General features: G+C 44.3%; 1 protein-coding gene across 1 annotated transcript; it reads right to left on the bottom strand.

Moving 5' to 3' along the window:
• Positions 1 to 4,223: 4,223 nt before the first annotated feature.
• On the bottom strand, positions 4,224 to 19,206 carry LOC147905377 (uncharacterized). Its single transcript, XM_087379732.1, has 7 exons — positions 18,953 to 19,206; positions 18,732 to 18,812; positions 18,514 to 18,579; positions 18,335 to 18,397; positions 18,183 to 18,249; positions 17,994 to 18,106; positions 4,224 to 4,667 (listed from the first exon to the last, which is right to left on the bottom strand). Exons 1-7 carry the CDS (start codon positions 19,163 to 19,165, stop codon positions 4,506 to 4,508), a joined length of 765 nt encoding a protein of 254 aa, XP_087235858.1. The 5' UTR covers positions 19,166 to 19,206; the 3' UTR covers positions 4,224 to 4,505.
• Positions 19,207 to 19,700: the final 494 nt, after the last annotated feature.

The raw sequence follows: 19,700 nt of genomic DNA, 5'->3' as shown, positions 1-19,700 counted from the left end.
GCCCTCCATAATCCTCCTACATCACTTTGTCATTGAAGGGTGGGCCTAAATTCAAGAAGGATCATAATGTGCTGCTTATCTGGCAACCTCTCCCTCCATAAATCTCCTATATCACTTTAGGTGTCACTCCCCCAATCTCTCATTTGGAAGCTTACAAGTGGGGAGTTGACCCTTCTTTTTTGATACCTCCCAATGAGTCATTGTGAGGCACATCCCACTCCTTTAAAAAAAAAATTGTACTATCTACTCTATGGATTCCGTGAGCTTGCTTTTTGGGAATGCTTGTATAACAAAATCTACAACCTGATATGCCTCTAGGGAATGTCCATACTCATGAATAATGAAATGAAAATTAGATATTAATCATACCACAAATCCATGAACGACCAAGAACTTAGAAAACATGAGGAAAAGAATAGAAAGAAGGAGAGAATGTCCAAGGCAAAAAATATATCCTACAAAAGGATAATCATGTGAGAGTTAGATCCATGCATCCTGCAACCATGTGTTGTCTAATGGTAAACTCAATTCTCAACCCATGATCAACATCAAGCCCAATTTTTTGCACCGTCTTAGTGTTGATAAGACAGTGGGTACTCTGGTCCACCAACATATGAACAATCTTACCACCATTGTCGCCTTCCAATCTAAGTGTATCCTGCACTTTTAATGCCCATCAATGCATCGAAAGAGATTGATAGACTTTTGACTATGCATCCCAATACTACTCTTCCTCATCCATCAAAGTATTACCATTTGCATTATTCCATGCATGGGATGGCATAGAAATGTCATGCTAGACAAATGTAACTATAGAAAACTAGCACAGAGTATGACAATTTGTCCAAAATTTGATCTTGTTGTCATCATGAATCCCACAAGTCAGGAGCATACACTCCAAATCATGTGGTCAAAGAGAAAAGAGGGACCACCTTTTGCTCTAGTTTCATGGGTTTAATATCCATCATTTGCATTATTTCACTCCTCATGAGTCACACCAAAAATCTTAGTTACATCCACGAGCTCTTGCAACTCCAGAATCATGATCAGCTTGGTTATCCTTGTATTTCTCATCTTGAAGTTTGATATGCACTGTTAGCATTATTTGAGTCCTCTGCCTCATCATGAGTCACATCAAATATCTTATGGCCATCCACAAGCTCTTGCTCAGCATTTGACAACTCCACAATCTTGCTTAGCTTGGCTATCCCCACATTTCTCATCTCGCATAATTTTTTGTGCTTGAGAATGCACTTCTCATTGCATTTGAAGCATAAATTAGCCCCCTTCTTGTTGTCCCATGATGGATCTAGTATGCTTCTTAATGTCCCATTTTTGGGGTGTAAAATTCTTTATGTTCTCTCTACTACTACAAATACAAAATCTTGTTTTTTTTCCAAGAATGAGTGAATTGTGGCATCATAGAGCTTTGTTCACAAATTGTCTAATGCATTGAGCTTCCTTATCAACTTTGTTTTATGGCCTTGCACATTGTGAATATGGGATATGCGATGTATAATATTATTCCCAATTCTAAAGGTAGTCAATTGGTAAATGTTTCACCTAAAAAAGAAGGTGGCCCCCATTACCAAAAGCTTTCTTGTGGGTACCACTCCCCCCAAACATTCAAAAATTCTCAAAATTGCCAAAATGGCATCAAACCCTTCCAAACCTTGTTCTTACCATTATCTTATGTTCTAATCTGAATCTTTGATCTCAAATCTTTATTGCTTGGACTTTCCACCTTCAAATCTTTCTCTGAAATCCTCTTATGGCTCTATTTTGAGATTGGATAAAATGCGAAGAAGCACCTTACACATTGAAGTTGCATCAGAGTATGCTACAACTCATTAATGTATTGGCCATAAAATTGTCAATAAAGTTAAGGAAAGAGGTAGTGGGTTATAAGACTAACCGGTAAAGTGAAAGTTGAAGTAGAGAGACGATATGAAAATCCAAAATGACAGAAAACCTTGAAACTTGGATATGTGTATGTGTTTGATATGTGTATGTGTTTGACTGTAACTCTTCTCTTCTTCGTACCTGATTCGTCCCACCTCCAATAAGTGGTGATTTCGTAAGAGTTTCTTGCTTGTTAGTGTTCAGCTGTAAAACACAGAATCAGTTTGCTACTTTTACGTAACTCCGTACAATCAATGACGAAAATCATCCTTGATTGTACTTTTCGCTCACCTTAATTGCCAAGCCTCCAACAGGAATTGATTCGAAAGAGGTTTCACTGTTTCACAGCAGAAACTTTCGAAAATATTCGTTGCAATCACTCACATCATCACATGTAGGACTTGCATGTAGAACTCGCATGTAGAACATGCATGTAGGAGTTGCATGGAGAACATGGGCTACCTATTGTATAATCCTACCATCGGATCTACCTACTTTCTTTAGATGAAATGGATCTTATCTTCCACTTTTATACTTACTAGGGAATCTTATATATGTGGGGTGGATGTTTAGATATACACCATACCTTGACTACTAGATTGTAGGATTTGGTGAGAGAGATGGTGACAGCCTATGGAGGTGGGTAAGGGCCTATGGGGGAGGTTCTTACCCACCTCTATCATTGACCCTTCACCTTAGGAGAAGTTTCTAGAAATTAACTTGAGATCCTACTATAGTAGATGAGTAATTTTGGTGTATACCGCTGCTCCATTCAACTATCTTGTTTCTTGTTTCTCGAAGTGGACTTCTAGCTTGTATTAAGGGTGTTCTCCCTCCATTTTTATTTCTTGAGTAATAGAGTTGCATTTCTCCATGCATTTCCATTTCTTGAGTAACAAAGTTGCATTTTTTGTCTATCCTCCTGTTCCATCAACTAGTTTGTATGATTGACTATATTCTAGTCTTACAAAGGTATATATGTATATATATATATATAGTTTGAGTTTTGAGAGCATCTTTCAGTGTAGGTTTAGTCAGAGTGCCACATCATTGATATCAAAGATTACTTTTGGAAGAAGAGGTTCTAAATTCCTTAGTCTATCTTTAAAGCATCTTCTTTAAAGCTGGCGAAATTACCTTGAACAACACTTTTAAAATCAAGCAAAGGCCAGTCTACAGACTAGTCCGCAGTATTTTTGGCCTAACACCGGTTCACTTGCCTGATAGGTATATTTCTGGGGCATTCTGGCCATAAGGCCCCCATTGAGGGGGCACACAAGCACTTGCAGGCGTGCATTGCAGACTGCACTCCAGCCCTTCAAGAGTGCACATCGAGGCAGCAGAAAGGAAGAAAGAGGCAGCAGCCCAGCAATCAGCCAGCCAGCATTCCAGCTTCCAAAAGCGCATCCAAGCACTGAGAAAGTGGAGGCATCAGCAAGGTGCAGCAAAGGCACCAGCAGCAGCGCTCAGATCTTGTAAAGAGCTCATCTAATGAGCAGCCACATAGTGGGTAGAGAGGGTGCACCCTAAGTTTTTTGGGGCATCTGCCTTATCAATAAAGACGTCATTTAAGAGGCACACAGCAAGAGTGAGCAGAAGATTGAGCAACATCAGACAATCTAGCTGATAGGGAAACAGACCACTTCAGATGCATAGAACTTATTGCAATATCAGCAAGCCATGACAAGGACGAAAACTTCACAAGGTGAACATTTGCATGTCCACTAATATGGGCACTTATGGCCTCACATCTAGTACTAGAGGAGCAGCATCCCACCGTCCACACATGTAGGTTGTGAGTGCTCTTTTGTAGCTGACATGTATGCACATATTGATAGGATCTAGATCTCAGGTATGATCTCGGATTGATTTATTTTCCACTGCATATTGTGGTTTGAGCATGATCTTACAAGCAAGGCCCATTCACATCAATGTCTAAAATGGTTTCAGAGCTAATGCAGATTCTCTGATCTGGTATCAGAACCAGAGTGATTCTTCCACAAATTTGTGTGCATCACTTGAAGCTACGTAACGGAATCTCTCTGAATTTCCAAATGCGGAGATAACTCACTAGGACACTTTTTTGAAGAGCCTAATAATAAAATGGAGAACAAATAAAAAGAATTAAGAGAGCAATCCCAAACTCACAATGTAAGACCAACATCAGCACTGGCTTTAAAATTGACAACCCCACCGACTTCATCAGTGCCTGACTTGGTGTGTAGGCCATTGTACATAATTATGCTCTCACACATCCACCGATAGTCACAGCCACATGCAAATTCAATTAAAAAAAGGCCTGTGTACCAAGTTTTGGTCAAAGTGCAAAAAATGAGCAGACTTAATTTGGTTGAAAGCACTGTATAATCATTAATGACTTCCTGTGGACGTGTTGCTAAGATCAAAAGACAGTACTTGGAAGTATGAATTACAAAGTTAATGTGGTAGCATCCCTTATAAAAAATGTTCATCGTCAAATGGATACCACACAAAGTGTGGTGACTGTGCACAACTGTTGGAACACATCTCTCATGACAGAATCAAGGCTCCAAAGCAGAACAGGTTCCCGGAATGCGTGACCCTTGTAAGAAATAGATCTCAACTTAGGCCACACTTGAAACAGAGAGTCCATATTGCATCAAAACTTCTTGTAAATCTGCAATACTCATCACTGAGTGATGTGGCCTTGCTCCTCCCCCTGGCATCTCTGCTAGCTTGTGGACATTCACCCAGACAGTTCCCATAAAACCAGCATTTAATCCTCCCTGACATGCAACAGAACAAAATTTGCAACTCTCATTCATACTAATAATAACCTTTAAAAAAACCAAACCCTCCTCTCTCTCTCTCTCTCTCTCTCATAAAGAACTTGTCACACCGGAGTTGCTCTATGCGGTTGACGGCTAGGGTGGGAGTCTCTCACAGTGCAAATGGAAGAAGTGTGTGTCTCTTGTTAGAAGGTTTAACTCTATTGTTTAAAGTCTCTCTCTCTCTCTCTCTCTCTCTCTCTCAGGGTCTATTGCTGCTTTGTGGATTTCGCAAGGCTTTTGACACAATGCTGAGAGCCCGACTCATTATATGTCTACAGGAGTTGTGGTACGGTCAGGAGATCAATTGGGCAGTCATGGAACTTTATGAGAGTCTTGGGTAGGGTTCGACTAGACACAGGGTGGGCAGAAGAGATAATGAGCACCATTGGGATCAAACAAGGTTGTAAGTTATCACCAACTTTGTTTGGCCTCTATGAGGGGCTGGTTTCTCTCTAGCTGGATCTTTGCTCCAGATTCTCCATTACGTAGATGAAGTGGTCTTACTATTTTCCTCAGCTGAGGGGCGCCAGCGACACCTAGATGCACTCCAACATGGAAGGAATTATATACCTCGATGAGTCCAGGAACATTCCCAAACTCATCCTCTAAAAAAACAACATTGTGCAGTTTCAATCTCACGATCGTCATTCATAAGACTGAAAACCATAAACTCCATCACGCATAGCAGGGACTAGCTACTATGACATCCCCATTGACGTCATCAACGCCCAACAATGGGTGTAGACCATAGTATAAAAATATGCTCACACATACAAATCCACACATCCACACATACTTGAGCATTGTAGAAAAGGGGGTAGGGGCAGATTTGAAGGAAGAGGATAGACTAGCAGAAGGGAAAGAGAGATAGGGGAAGAAGGGAGGAGAAGGGGTAGGAGAGAGAGAATGAGGTAGGAAAGAGAGAGGGAGAGAATAAGAGGGAGTAGGGAAGAGAGAGAGAGTGAGAGAGTGTAGGCGGGAAGGGAGGGAGCGAGAGTAGATAGGATTAGATGTCACATCAAAAAGTACATAGTAGGGGTGGATGGGGACTCGCATAGTCCTTCCACAATTTCCACCTAAAGGACCTCTAACTTGGCCCTTTTCCCCCTTCATTACAGCCATCCCATCCCATAGAATTTTGCCCCCAAAATTTCACAGCATGGCTGTCCAAAAGTCAGCAAACTTCTTGAAAAAAAAAAAAAGTCAGCAAACAGCAACTACTAATCAATCCGGTAGGAGATAGGGGTGGTCTTGGACAATGCTTTCTGGCTGCCATGAATTTTCATCCTCAGGGAGTCCCCTCCACTTGATAAGATACTCTACGTAGGCCTTGTTCCGGAGTACATGGTCTCTAAAACCCACGATGCACTCCGGGACATAGAGGATGTGGCCCTCTTCATCCATAGGTGGCAACTCTGGAAGAATATGGACATGCTGTCCAACATGTGGTTTCACCAAAGACACATGGAAAACATCATGGATCTTGGAGGTACTGGGTAGCTCCAATTGATATGTTACCTCTCCAACCTTGCGGATGATCCTGTAAGGACTGTAATACCTATGAGCAAGCTTTGTGTTGGTTACTAGTATTAGTTCATCCGCACATTTCTTCTGCTTGGCTTGGGCATCCTACATATTCCTTTTTGCCAAGTGCAGAAGGGCATCCATCCTCTCCAAGTCATTCCGTGCTTGCTGATTTTTCACAGCCATGTCCCCAATTGAAGAAGGCATCCCACCAAGCATCTCTCCATTGGCATGAGCCTGTTTGAGGCAATGTATGGATGCAAGGTCACTGTTGTAGCAAAATTCAGCAATTGACAAACATTTATCCCAATACTTCTGAGTATCATGACAAAAATGCCTCAAATATTCCTCCACCAATTTGTTCACCCTTTTCGACTGCCCATCAGTATCACAACAAAGATGCTGTCCCATCCCCTCTCTGTAGAAGGCAATCCTATGATGAAATCCATTGCTATGTGCGTCCATTTGCCCTCTGGAATGGGTAATGGTTGCAAGAGGCCTAGGGTAATTTACTGTCCACTTTATTCTGTTGGCAAGGCAAGCATTCAGCCACGTATTTAACTACATCTCTCCACATGCCTTCCGAGGTAAAGCTCTCCTTGATTCTTTCATATGTTTTAGTGATACCCGCATGTCTGGCCATGGGAGAGGAGTGTTACGCTCTAGCCGAGGTAGCATGACCTCGGAAGAATCAGTCGACATTTCCCTTATAGGATCTATCTTTGTAATATATGTGTTTGCGCTTTATGTAAATGATCGGGAGGGATTAATGTCAAGGTCCTAGGTGAGGGCTGATAGCACCGGACTAGATAGATCTGAGACCAGGGGCCTAGTGCAAAGAATGTGCCTAGGGGCAAGGAATTAAATGCATCCCAAGAGAGGGGTGAACTGTTGCATTAGTAAGGCCCTATATGGATGACATATGGCATCTAGATCTATCTAGGGAATTGGGGTGTCAAAGCTTGTGAGAGAATGGAGAATTGGGTAATTACGTGATTTCAAAAATAGCTCTCTCTCTCTTGCTTTTGAGCTTTGGCAGTTTGGCTGGGTGGTTAAGATGGTGCTACTCCCGTGATCAGAAAACGTGGCTTGGAAGAGAAAGTCGTGATATTTGGTATCAGAGCTGAAGGTTGGAAGGAAGGGTCCGTCTGACGATCGCGTCAAATGGGTATTACGATTGCGTAAGCTGCACGGAGCGGGGTAGGAGAGGAAGCGAACGAAAAGTGCTGACGTGCGACGAAGCATAGCAGTTCGCCATTCTTTTACGTACGCGTCTGAAAAAGAAAGGTGCCTAGGCACTCGAGCGATCGCCTGGCGTAGAGCATGGACCGTGTCGCGATGCCTTTTGGGAATCTAACGGAAGACCTGGATGGGATACGCCGTTGATCCGACGAGGAGTCTAGTGCAGCCCTCCCACGATTGGCACAGTTGAGCGGACCTGACGGAGCGCAGCGGAAGCGTGGTATATTTGGTCTTCGGTCAACGCTGATAGGGCGACGCGCAGGCTGGAGAACAAGGATTGAATTTAGCTGGTTGCAGAACTCGAATTCCAGGGAGCTTCCTACCTATTTTCCCTTTTGGGTTTGGATCAAAATTCATAGACCAGGAAGGTTCTTTGTCATTTCTGTCGATTCTGTGTTTTTTTCCCTGGTTGGTTGCTGATACTCCGTTTGCGTGAAAAGCGACAAGTAAGCATAGAATTTAATGCTGTAGTAAGGACAGACTATGCTTGAGAATATGCCGGTGGGCTTCAGTCAGAGTAAAATGCAGTAGCTTCCCTAGTATAGGGAAAGGCGGGATTAAATGCATATGCCTGTGTCAGATACGTAATTAGTGTGCATGTCAGGTTGCAGGAGTTCCCTAGTATAGGGAATTGTGTTCAGAGTGTCAGTACCCTGAATTGTGTCAGCTTTTGATTACAGTGTTCTAGGGGTGTTTTTAAAAAAAAAAAAAAAAAAAGAAACCCCAAAACAAAACGCCTACTGAACTAAATGGAAGCAGAAGAAGGGGCTTCCAGGAGGGACCCTGGTGAATCAGGAGTCCGGCCGACCCAGCAGGGATCGCGCCCAGTAGCTCATACCTTATCTGGCAGAATTGCATTGTTGGAGGATGCCTTACAACAGTTGTTAGCACAGCAATTACAAGCTAATGCAGGGCAGTCCGAACTTAGGAGAACACTCCAGAGTATGTCTGCCAGACCTTCTCGAGAGGAGAAGGGAAAGGCTCCAATGGAACCGGAGTCTAGTGTCCATACGGTCGAGCCTAGGAAGGCAAAAGTGCCAATTATTGCCAATTACAGACCGGAAAAGTATTCTGGTCGGATGAACGACCGTAGCTCCGATGTCATTGAGACATGGTTACACAAATGGGACGAGGCGTTCGCCATTTGTGAGATCAGAAATGACATCAAAAAGATCCGCGAGGCCACCCACATGTTTAGTGAGGCAGCGGATCGGTGGTGGATTAAGCAACAAAAGGATGGCATAGCATCCACTACCTGGGAGGGGTTTAAAAGAGAGTTCAGGAAACACTTCTTACCTCCTGACGAGGCATCCCGAGCTTGGGATCAATATAGGAACCTGCGTCAGAGAAATTTATCAGTGGCAGAATACACTGATAAGTTTCGAGAGAGTGTAATGAAGGTTGATGAACCCCTGCCTCAATCAATCCAAGTGAAAGATTTCATATTTGGATTGAATGACCGAATAAAAATGGAAGTTCGGGCTAAGTACGCGAACACGCTAGATGATGCAATAGCTATAGCCTTGAACTATGAGGATGCCAAGGGCAGCAAGCCAAGTGGGTTTGCACAGGTCGGAACCCAGTATGGGTATCCAAAGAAATCTGGGTTTAAGAAGAAGTGGACTAGTAAAGGGAGTGGTTCGCAGCCGAGTGGTCAAGCCAAGCAGGCGAGACCGGCTGAAACTCCTAAACCAAGTACCACCATTGGAGTGAAGAGAAAAGTAACTCCAATGGCAGCCCGGGCTTGGTCTAAGTCTCCCTTGAACCCGGAACAAAGGGAAAAAGCGAGGAGAGAAGGCTTATGCTTTGGTTGCCTTCAACCTCATCAGTGGAGAGATTGTCCACGTAATAAAGATCGTCGGATGGCTGAGATGGTGATCTCAGAGTGCGACGTGGAGATGCAGGGAAGTCCCAGAGCGGAAGAGATGCAGATTCAGCTAGCGGGATCTTCTCAGAGGTTAGTACCTTGTTTGTTTTGTGTGTCTGTTACTAAGTTAGTGACGAGTGCACCTGATAACATCCTATCTAAGCCCGCAGCAACGGGGTATACAGCCTTCAATGATACGGAGCTAATCAAAATGAAAGGGCAAGTGGCCAATCATGATGTCATTGTGTTGTTTGACTCAGCGTCAACTCACAATGTGATTAACTCCAAGCTCGTGAAGAGGCTGAAATTGAAAACAAGTCCATCTGACTATGCGTATACAGTCAGGATGGCTGATGGAAGTTCAACTGAAGTATGGGACCAAAGGGTTACCCAGTTGGAGCTTCAGATTCAGGACTATACTGAGAAGCTTGATTTTGAAATAACCAAGCTTGCTCATGCGGATATAGCCCTGGGAATGGCGTGGCATTCTAGGAAGAATCCAGCCATTGATTGGAAAAAGCACGTATATCAATTCAAGATGAATGATGTGCTTTATGTCTTGCGAGGTGGAAGAGATATACCTCAGGGACCGTTGGTTTCCGTGATGGAAATCAGAAAGGCTCAAGTAGAGTCTTTATACCTTTGCACAGCATCGGTAGAGTCGGTGGATGAGTCTTCGGCTAGCACTGATGTTATGCAAAGTGATGAGATGGCCAAGCTGGCTAATCTTATAACAGAGGAGTTCTCTGAATGTTTTAGGGATGAACTACCTTATGGGTTACCTCCAGAACGGAAAGTTCAGCATAAGATTGAACTGATCCCGGGGGCAGAACCTGTAAATAGACCTCCCTATAGAATGAGTTTTACTGAAGAAGCGGAGGTGCGTAGGCAATTGGAAGAATACCTCAAGTTGGGGCAGATTCAACCAAGTTTCTCACCTTTTGCTTCACCAGTGATATTAAAGAGGAAAAAGGATGATACGTTTCGCCTCTGTATAGATTACAGAGCATTAAATAATATCACTGTCAAGCACAGGTATCCGATGGCTCGGATTGATGATTTGCTAGATGCATTACATGGAGCCGTAATTTTCAGCAAGATAGATCTTAAGTGCGGCTATCATCAGATCCGGATTAGAGCCGAGGATGTGCATAAAACCGCTTTTAGAAGCAGGTTTGGTCATTATGAGTTTTTGGTAATGCCCTTCGGACTTACCAATGCTCCAGCGACTTTCGTCATGCTTATGAACGATTTACTACGACCGTATATCGGAAAGTTCGTAGTACATTTTATTGACGATATCTTGATATTCAGTAAAAGCATTACTGAGCATCGTGAACACTTAAGGATAGTGTTCAGTACTTTGAGGAAAGCCAGTCTATATGTGAATAAAAAGAAAACTATACTGTGTATGGTTAGGCTTGAGTATCTAGGGTTCATAATTACTCCACAAGGGGTAGAAATGGATCCGAAGAAAGTGGCTGCGATACTAACTTGGCCAATCCCTCAGAGTCTGACCGCGTTGCGATCATTCTTGGGATTTGTCCAGTTTTATAGAAGGCATATCAAAGGATATTCCGGAATAGTATCGCCATTGACTGATCTAACCTCAGGTAAAGTACCTTTTATTTGGGGACAGAATCAACAAGAAAGTTTTAACACCATAAAACAAGCTGTGGTCTCAGGACCGGTGTTAAAAATAGTTGATCCCCAGAAACCGTTGTTCCTAGAAACCGATGCAAGTGGCATTGCGGTAGGAGCAGTCCTCCTTCAAGAGGGAAGGCCAGTAGCCTTCGAAAGCAAGAAGCTTTCTCCCTCTCAAAGGAATTGGCCAACTCATGAATTGGAGTTGTATGCTGTTATCCATGCTTTGAAAACATGGAGGCATTATCTGTATGGTTCAGAGTTTTATGTGGATGTGGATCATGATACTCTGAAACATTTCTGTAAACAGCCTGACTTGAGGGGCCGCCAAGCTAGGTGGGCAGAGCTCATGCAGGAGTTTAATCTTACGATTCGGTACCGAAGAGGAAAAGACAATAAGGTAGCTGATGCGTTATCTCGCATTATGCACAACCTGAGTTTCACGGTATTAGAGAGCGCTCTAATGACCGAAATAAAAGAAACTCAGAAGGTGGACGAGTTTGTCCAGAGCTTATGGCCTAAGGCTCATGTGTTAAAACCCGGGGAAAATGAAAAGGATGACCTGGCATCCAGAAAAGGCCAAACTTATGCAAGATATACCATAAGGGATGGTATGCTAGTTAGAAATGGCAAGGTTGTAGTACCTGGTCAGAATGATCTCAGGCAGAGAGTCATTCGACAATGCCATGATAGCCCGTGTGCGGGACATCCAGGTGTCGAGAAGACGTATGATCTCGTGAAGCGAGACTTCTTTTGGCCAAAGATGAAAAAGCATATTCATGAATATGTGACACGGTGTTTCTCGTGTCAGGTAAGTAAGGCCGAGCGGGTGAAGCCACCCGGACTTTTACAACCCTTGGAAATACCACTAAGTAAGTGGGAGAGCATTTCCATGGATTTTATTGTAGGGTTACCTGCAACACAAGGAGGGTATAATTCTATCCTTGTGGTGGTTGATCGTCTAACCAAGATGGCTCACTTCATTCCGACTAGAGAGTCTGTTAGTGCCCCGCAAGTAGCGGATTTGTTTATTAGACATATTTTTCGTCTGCATGGATTGCCTAGATCCATAGTGTCAGACAGAGATGTCAGGTTTACCGGTCACTTTTGGACTGCGGTATTTGAGACACTAAGGACTGAGTTGGGAATGAGTAGTGGGGATCATCCTGAGACGGATGGTCAGACGGAGAGAGTCAACCAGACTTTAGAGGATATGCTGAGAGCATATGTGTCATTGAGGCAACATACATGGGACAAGTGGTTGCCATTGTTGGAGTTTGCCTACAATGACAGGAAACATTCATCTACTGGGTTCAGTCCGTTTGAGCTGAACTATGGTTATAGGCCAGCCAATCCAACTATAGTTGGAGTACCTCAGAAAGTGCCTAGTGCCGCGAACTTTGTAGTTCAGATGCGGGAGATGCTAGCACTTGCGAGAGCTAATATCCGCCAGGCTATGGATAGAGCCAAGGTGTATGCGGATGAAAATCGGTCTATAAGAGTATTTGAAGAAGGAGAAAAAGTTTTTCTCAGAATTCCTTCGCACTCGAAGTCGTTGACTTCAGGAGAGTGTGCTAAGTTATCACCTCGATACTGTGGGCCGTGGTTAATTCTGAAAAGAATAGGCAGTGTAGCCTATAAATTAGAATTGCCACAGGGGTGTAAGGTGCACCCGGTTTTTCATGTTTCACGCTTAAAGAAATTTTTACATACTGGTGACTCACTAATCGAAGGTGTGGTTTTGTTTCAGGAGATAGAGGATATTGCAAGGCGCAAACCAACAAGAATCCTGGACCGAGGAACAATGCAAATACGAAATCGGAAGATACCCACGGTGTTGGTTGCATGGCATGGTCAGCCTCTATCCGAAGCTACTTGGGAGTCCGTATATCAGTTGCGGAGAGTGTTCCCAGACTTTATCATCGAGGACGCTGATGTCTGAAGAGGGAAGGAATGTTACGCTCTAGCCGAGGTAGCATGACCTCGGAAGAATCAGTCGACATTTCCCTTATAGGATCTATCTTTGTAATATATGTGTTTGCGCTTTATGTAAATGATCGGGAGGGATTAATGTCAAGGTCCTAGGTGAGGGCTGATAGCACCGGACTAGATAGATCTGAGACCAGGGGCCTAGTGCAAAGAATGTGCCTAGGGGCAAGGAATTAAATGCATCCCAAGAGAGGGGTGAACTGTTGCATTAGTAAGGCCCTATATGGATGACATATGGCATCTAGATCTATCTAGGGAATTGGGGTGTCAAAGCTTGTGAGAGAATGGAGAATTGGGTAATTACGTGATTTCAAAAATAGCTCTCTCTCTCTTGCTTTTGAGCTTTGGCAGTTTGGCTGGGTGGTTAAGATGGTGCTACTCCCGTGATCAGAAAACGTGGCTTGGAAGAGAAAGTCGTGATAAGGAGTGCATTTCTTGCAAAACCAGTTGGCGGTATTTTGAATCTGGCACTAAATAAATCCAGTCTTGGCACCACAACAGCCCACTATGCGATTCGAAATCCAGATGACCCTGACTAGAAGGCTTCTGCAAATCTGAAAAGATGAGGGCTGCTTTAGAATTCTGCATATACTCTTCCTGAATGCCATGAATCCAATCTTGATATATGCTAGAGATAGCATATAAATTGCAAGCCCACATTCTGGACAAGGCATCTGCAACCACATTTCCTTCCCTTTTCTGTCCTTGATGTCAAAATCATAGGATTGGACTGCAGCCAACCACCTCTTCTACTTATATGACAAATTTGTCTGGGTGAGGAAGAATCTGAGTGTCCTATGATCTGTTTTCACCTTAATTTTACTTCCGTATAGATAATGGTGCCATTTCTTTAAAGCATGTAAGATAGCCAGCATCTCCTAATCATAAACATGGAAATTGAGTTCTTTGGCATAAAACTTCCTACTTTCAAAGGCTATTACCCCATGTTCTTGCCTCAGAACAGCCCCCAATTCTTTGCCACTGGCATCTGCCTCCACAATGAAAAGACGCGAAAAATCAAGGCACACCAAGACAGGTGCATGAGTAAGAGCAAATTTCAGGTCTTCAAAGCTGCATTGTGCTTCCTTTGACCACCCAAAAGCATCCTTCTTCAAGAGGACAGTAAGAGGAGCTGCCCTCTCCGCAAATTTGCGAATAAAGCACCTGTAGAAGGAAGAAAGACCTAAAAATCCTCTCAACTGGGTGAGGTTTTGTGGCTGTGGCCAATTTTTGATGCATTTCACCTTTGCAAGATCCACCTGAATGCCACGTCTACTCACAATATGCCCCAGGTACTCAACCTCCTTTGACATAAAAGTGCATTTGCATAAAGTTGATGCTCCTCAAAATTTCCAGCACTTGCTTCACATGCTTAATGTGCTCGTCTATCCTTGTTGTAAATGAGGATATCATCAAAGAAAACCAACACGCATCTGAAAAGAAGTGGCTGCCATATCTTGCTCATAAGTGCCTAGAAGGTGGCCGGTGCATTAGTCAATCCAAAAGGCATCACCTTGAATTCATACAAGCCCCATTCTGTGCGGAAGGCCGTCTGTGCTCATCTCCTTCTTTCACCCTGATTTAATGGTAACCAGACCTCAAATCTATCTTCGTGAAATTCATCCAACAGGTCATCTATCGTGGGGATTGGAAACTTGTTCTTAATAGTGGCCTTATTTAGATCCCGCACATGCGGTATGATCCATCCTTCTTCACCAGAAGCATTGGAGAGGCAAAAGGAGAAGTACTATGAGAGATGAAGTTCTTCTCAAGCAATTCCCGCACCTGTACTGCCACTTCCTCCCACTCAACCTTAGAGAGACGGTATGGGGCTTTGTTTATGGACTTCCTGCCAAGCTTTAGAACAATGGCATGATCCACATCCCTCTTGGGAGGCAATTGGGATGGCATATCAGAAAATACATAAGCAAACTCTGATAGCAACTGCTGCATATCATTATCCTCAACACGGGGAATGCTACCCCCCCGAGATACTAAAACATTCAAAGCGTAGAGGGCATGCTCCTTCCTGAGCTCTCTGGCTAATTGCCTTGCTGAAATGACCTGCAATTTAGGAGTGGCAATGCCATGCAATGCTACAGTTCTACCCTTGTGGACAAAGCTGAGTGATAGGGCATTTAAATCCATGCTGATTTTACCCAAAGATTTCAGGCAATCGCAACCCAGGACAGCATCTATTGGGCCCATATCCAATGCCAAGAGATCCCCAACAAATACAGCTGTCCACAAGCATGTAAACAGTCCTGCCATTAATTTGTCCTTTCAATGTGATAGTTTCAGCACTTTTGGCACCCATCAATGCATGAGAAGAGATAGCATAAATTGTTTGCTGCGCATCCCAATAGATCTCCTCCTCGTCCACAAGAGCATTACCTTTTGCATCCTCTCGCGCAAGAAAAGGCATAGCAACCTGATGCTCCACATGAAAGACTTTAGGCCAACGGCCCCACGTGTTACATGTGGGCTGAATGTCATCGGATTGTATACTATGCATATTATGTTCATTAGCACCACCGGGATCAAAGGGGAAATCAGCCCCCTTCGTGGTTCCAACATTTGGAGCTTCTTCCACGATTTATGCACCCTCTGAATCATCATGAGTGGCATCCAAAGTCTCAGAAGCATCCATCAAATCCTCATCATCTGATATCTCAATAATCATGCTGAGTTTTGCAGTACCACTCTTACGCATTTTGCAAACTTCCCCATGCTCAGGAGACACGAGTCCACTTCTCACCACACTTAAAGCATAAGTTTGTCCTCTTTCTGCTGTTCATAATAGCCCTGGTGTGTTGTTTAAATTCTGATTTTTCATGTCCAACACTTGGCTTAGCATCACATGACCTGTATGGCTTAGCATATGGCATCTTGTTGCCAGTAACTGTAGGAAACCTCAGAAATGGTGCTGCTGCTGATTTTCTTTCATTCCGATCAGTCATCTTAGGCTTCTTCTCAGCCTCATTTGTGTTCCCATATGCGCTACCCGTTGTCATCTTATACTTGTTGGCATATTTGGGCCACAAAAAAGATTGGCCATACCCACAAAACCCCACCCAGTTGATTACTGAGAGGGGATGGGAATGGCAAGATAGAGCTTACATGCTTTCCAAACAATCATCAGCAACACGAGAAATGACCAGCCATTCCTTGCTAGTCACGTTGCACGTTTTGGCCTGGTTGTCTACCAACACCTTGCGTTTGCTATGGACTTCACACAGTTGGCGTAATAGGTACTGAGATTCGGAGTGAAGGGGTGAAGGGGAAGCAAAGGTGCCAGAGTCGAAGTTCTGACACCAATGCAGAAAAGGGGGTAGGGGCAGATTTGGAGGAAGAGGATAGACTAGATAGGGGAAGGGGAGGAGAAGGGCTAGGAGAGAGAGAATGAGGTAGGAAAGAGAGAGGGAGAGAATGAGAGGGAGTAGGGAAGAGAGAGAGAGCATAGGCAGGAAGGAGGGAGGGAGAGTAGATAGGATTAGATGTCACATCAAAAAGTACATAGTAGGGGGTGGATGGGGACTTATATAGTCCTTCCACAATTTCCACCTAAAGGACCTCTAACTTGGCCCTTTTTCCGCTTCATTACAAGCATCCGTTCATACAAAGTCTTCGTACTGAGTTTTTGTCGGCACTTCGGAGGTGAAGGGCAAACTCAACCATGAGGAAGGCTAGCACTAAAGGAGAAGGCTAATAAAAAAATAGTCCAAAATCTCTTCATTCAAGCTACAACTGCTTGTGAAGTCTAAACGATTACATTTTAGTCTCTCCCAAACGAGCATCTAAATCTAGCTGATAGGGCAACACGCTATTTAAAATAGAAAGAATTAACGCAATACTAGCAGGCCGCAACTTGGACGAAAACTTCACAAGGTGAAATTGGCATGTCCGCTAATACGGCAAGGCATATACCTAGATGAATCCAGGAACATTCCCAAAATCATCCTCTAAAAACACAACATAGTGCAGTTTCAACATGGAAGGAAGGTCCCCTAATGTTCATGTGCCTCCATGCGTTGATGAGTTTGACGTGTCTCTAGATCTGGCTTGGGTCCTCGCAACCGCCACCTTCGTGGGTCCTATTGGTCAGTGCTTTGGGTGCAAAAACTCAGTGATCATACTCTAAGTGGGGTCTGGTTGTGTGTCCTTATCACCCCTACGTGCTTTGAGCAACCTCTCCCTGTGTTAGACAGCCTCATGGGTGAAGGCCATCAAGCATCTCTAGTCTGTGTAGGACAAGAAATTGGATAGGGATCTCTAAAAAGACAGTGATAGCGACCTTTGATCTCGTAGTACACAAGGCAACTGAAAGCGAAATGCTCCTCTAACTCGATCTCCCATGACTCACTCAAAGTGCAGATGCATCCATCTCTGGGTACACCATCCATCCGACCACTCTTAATATGGAGACTGTCTGACGAGACCCGAAACTGCCTTGTTAATGTCGTCATGGAGTGGGGAAAGTGGACCCGTGTGTACCCTAAAGAGTCGATGAAGCCCTCCATTGAAATCCGTAGGCAGTGGTCTCTATAGAAGCTGAGCTTCCTGTAATCCGTAGGCAGTGGTCTCTGTAGAAGCTGAACTTCACAGGAAGCTCACGAGGTGCCGACCAAGTCCATAATGTGTAACTGTAGGAAATCCTCTTGAATGGACTAGTTCGACTCGTGATACGTGAGTGGGATGGGGACCTCAACACTGTTATATGCCACCAGATTAGCCTCACACATCAACGCCCCCCTAACAAGGTTGATGCCCCCACTGGCTCCCACTTCATGGGCTTGGAGAATTTTCTCTCTATGTATCAGCGCCGTTATGTTCATGGTTATGGGTTTTCCTTTGTATTCATCATGGGTGTTGATGCCCGCTTAGTGGCTCCATCCCTTAGTTCATTCTATCAGTTTCTTTTAGTCTCATAGGCTCTTTGGTCTTCCTAAGACTTTTAATAAACTCTCTCTCTCTCAAACCCCCACCCCAACACATACACACACACCACATCTAACCTGGATGTCCGTCTTCAAGTTATCTCCCACCATCACTGCTTTCTCTGGTTTGCAACCTACCAGGCTGCAGGCCTTCAAGAAAATGTCTTTGTGTGGCTTTTCATGGGGTTCCTCTGCATGTCATTGTGTAAGAGACTTGGAAGAGACAAAAGGACGCAAAAAGAAACCAGCGTCACATAGTAGACGCACCTCCTCCTACGAGTATAGTGTTGAAAAGTTCCTCGGCCCTGCACGCTTTCAGCTTTGCTCTTTGCACCTATGTTTCAAAAAAAAATCAAGTGCCATTCAGCAGAGAGAAAGGGCATTATCGACGTGATGAATTGCCCATGAACACTGTCAACCTTGGGATGACCGTTTGTGATGATTCCCACTTTGATTCCCTGAGATTGCAGGTTTCGTACTAGCTGCAAACCGAACAGGCGTAATTAGAGATTTTGAAAAAGGGCTAAATGATGCACACTCGCATGCACTGTAGTACTAATGTTGCACACCAAAGGGCTATCTACCTATCGAAAAGTACCGCTTCAACTCCTTCAGCCCACTGAAAGGCAAGCAACCGTTCTGTATCGAAGCAATGCTGCAAATCCTGGTCATAAGGCAAGGATAAGAAAAAGGTTTAAACAATAAACTGCCAACAAACACAACACAACACGCCCAGTCGAGAAATGGGTATCTTTAAAGAGACTAGAGCAAATTGCTTTTGAAAACAAAAAATGGGCAGTTTTGCTCAGCTCATACTCTTGCAAGCTGCATGTCGTCTGCACCCTGAGTCAATAAACCCTTATTCCAAAGCCGGGCTCTCCATTCTGTGACGTCAACCTGGAATGAAGAAAAGGGTTGTGAGTGTGCGATGACACTGTCATTGCTTCGAAGAACTCCAACCAAGACCCTGCAAGATCGATCTGAGGAATCTTATTGAAGGGAAGCAGAGCCACAATCTCTGGAGAAATCGGGGCAACCTGATGGTCGGGATCCCAGGGCTGAGAGACGAAGTCCTCAACGAAATGGGAGATGACAATTTGATGGTCTGAGTGAGGAAGGCGCTGAGCTAGGAGGCGCTGGACGGCCCGATGGGCGCTGCTGTCTGCAGCGTGGGTGAGCACCAGAGTGTCGTCGAGGTCGAAGAAAACGGCTTCAGCATTAGACATTGGAGCTCCTGCGTTATCCTCCATAGCTGATTGCACCTTCACAGCTTACTGGTAAGTATTCAGCTCAGACGAGATTTGTAGCCAGCTGGAGGGTCCCTTCACACCCGCCGCACACCGGCGGCAGCCATCGCGCAAGACCGATGGTCGTCAAGTCTATTAGCGGCCATCCTTCGACTCACATGTTGATCAGATGGCTCATTGGTCTGCAGTGTGTGGGACATCGGGGGCATCCAATCAACAATCGATGCCTTCGACCCTTACATGCCGCCCAACTTCTTTTGCCTAAGTTGTCCTCAATGTGTGTAAAGTGCATCTTCAGTGGTCCACCTAGGATGGCCGCACTTCACATATCATTTTCGAAGGATGGCCACCGCCCGGTGTGAACATAGCCTGATTCGACAAAAGGTTGCTTGATTTGTAGCAAGATGACTTGACGTACGCCATGTTCGACAGTAGAGAAGCCTGTCCGGTGCTCTCTCACCCAAGCCCTCACCAATCACTTAATCAAAAACATTCGCGGACGTAAAGTTGTCAAGCATCGGATGTAATTAAAGAATGA

This window comes from Dipteris shenzhenensis, chromosome 1, assembly GCF_047967505.1.
Source record: "Dipteris shenzhenensis isolate YYH24624 ecotype China chromosome 1, Dip_SZ_1.0, whole genome shotgun sequence".
Taxonomy (NCBI): domain Eukaryota; kingdom Viridiplantae; phylum Streptophyta; class Polypodiopsida; order Gleicheniales; family Dipteridaceae; genus Dipteris; species Dipteris shenzhenensis.
Note: the sequence above shows the minus strand (reverse complement) of the source record. Positions and strands in the feature narration are given on the sequence as shown.

What these genes read in the sequence shown, in the direction of transcription:
- LOC147905377 (XM_087379732.1), bottom strand. Translation starts at nt 19,165, where the DNA reads ATGGAGGATAACGCAGGAGCTCCAATGTCTAATGCTGAAGCCGTTTTC. An exon ending in TCACAAACGGTCATCCCAAG is followed by an intron (nt 18,250 to 18,334) that starts GTTGACAGTGTT and finishes TTTGAAACATAG; the next exon opens with GTGCAAAGAGCAAAGCTGAA. An exon ending in CACTATACTCGTAGGAGGAG is followed by an intron (nt 18,107 to 18,182) that starts GTGCGTCTACTA and finishes AATGACATGCAG; the next exon opens with AGGAACCCCATGAAAAGCCA.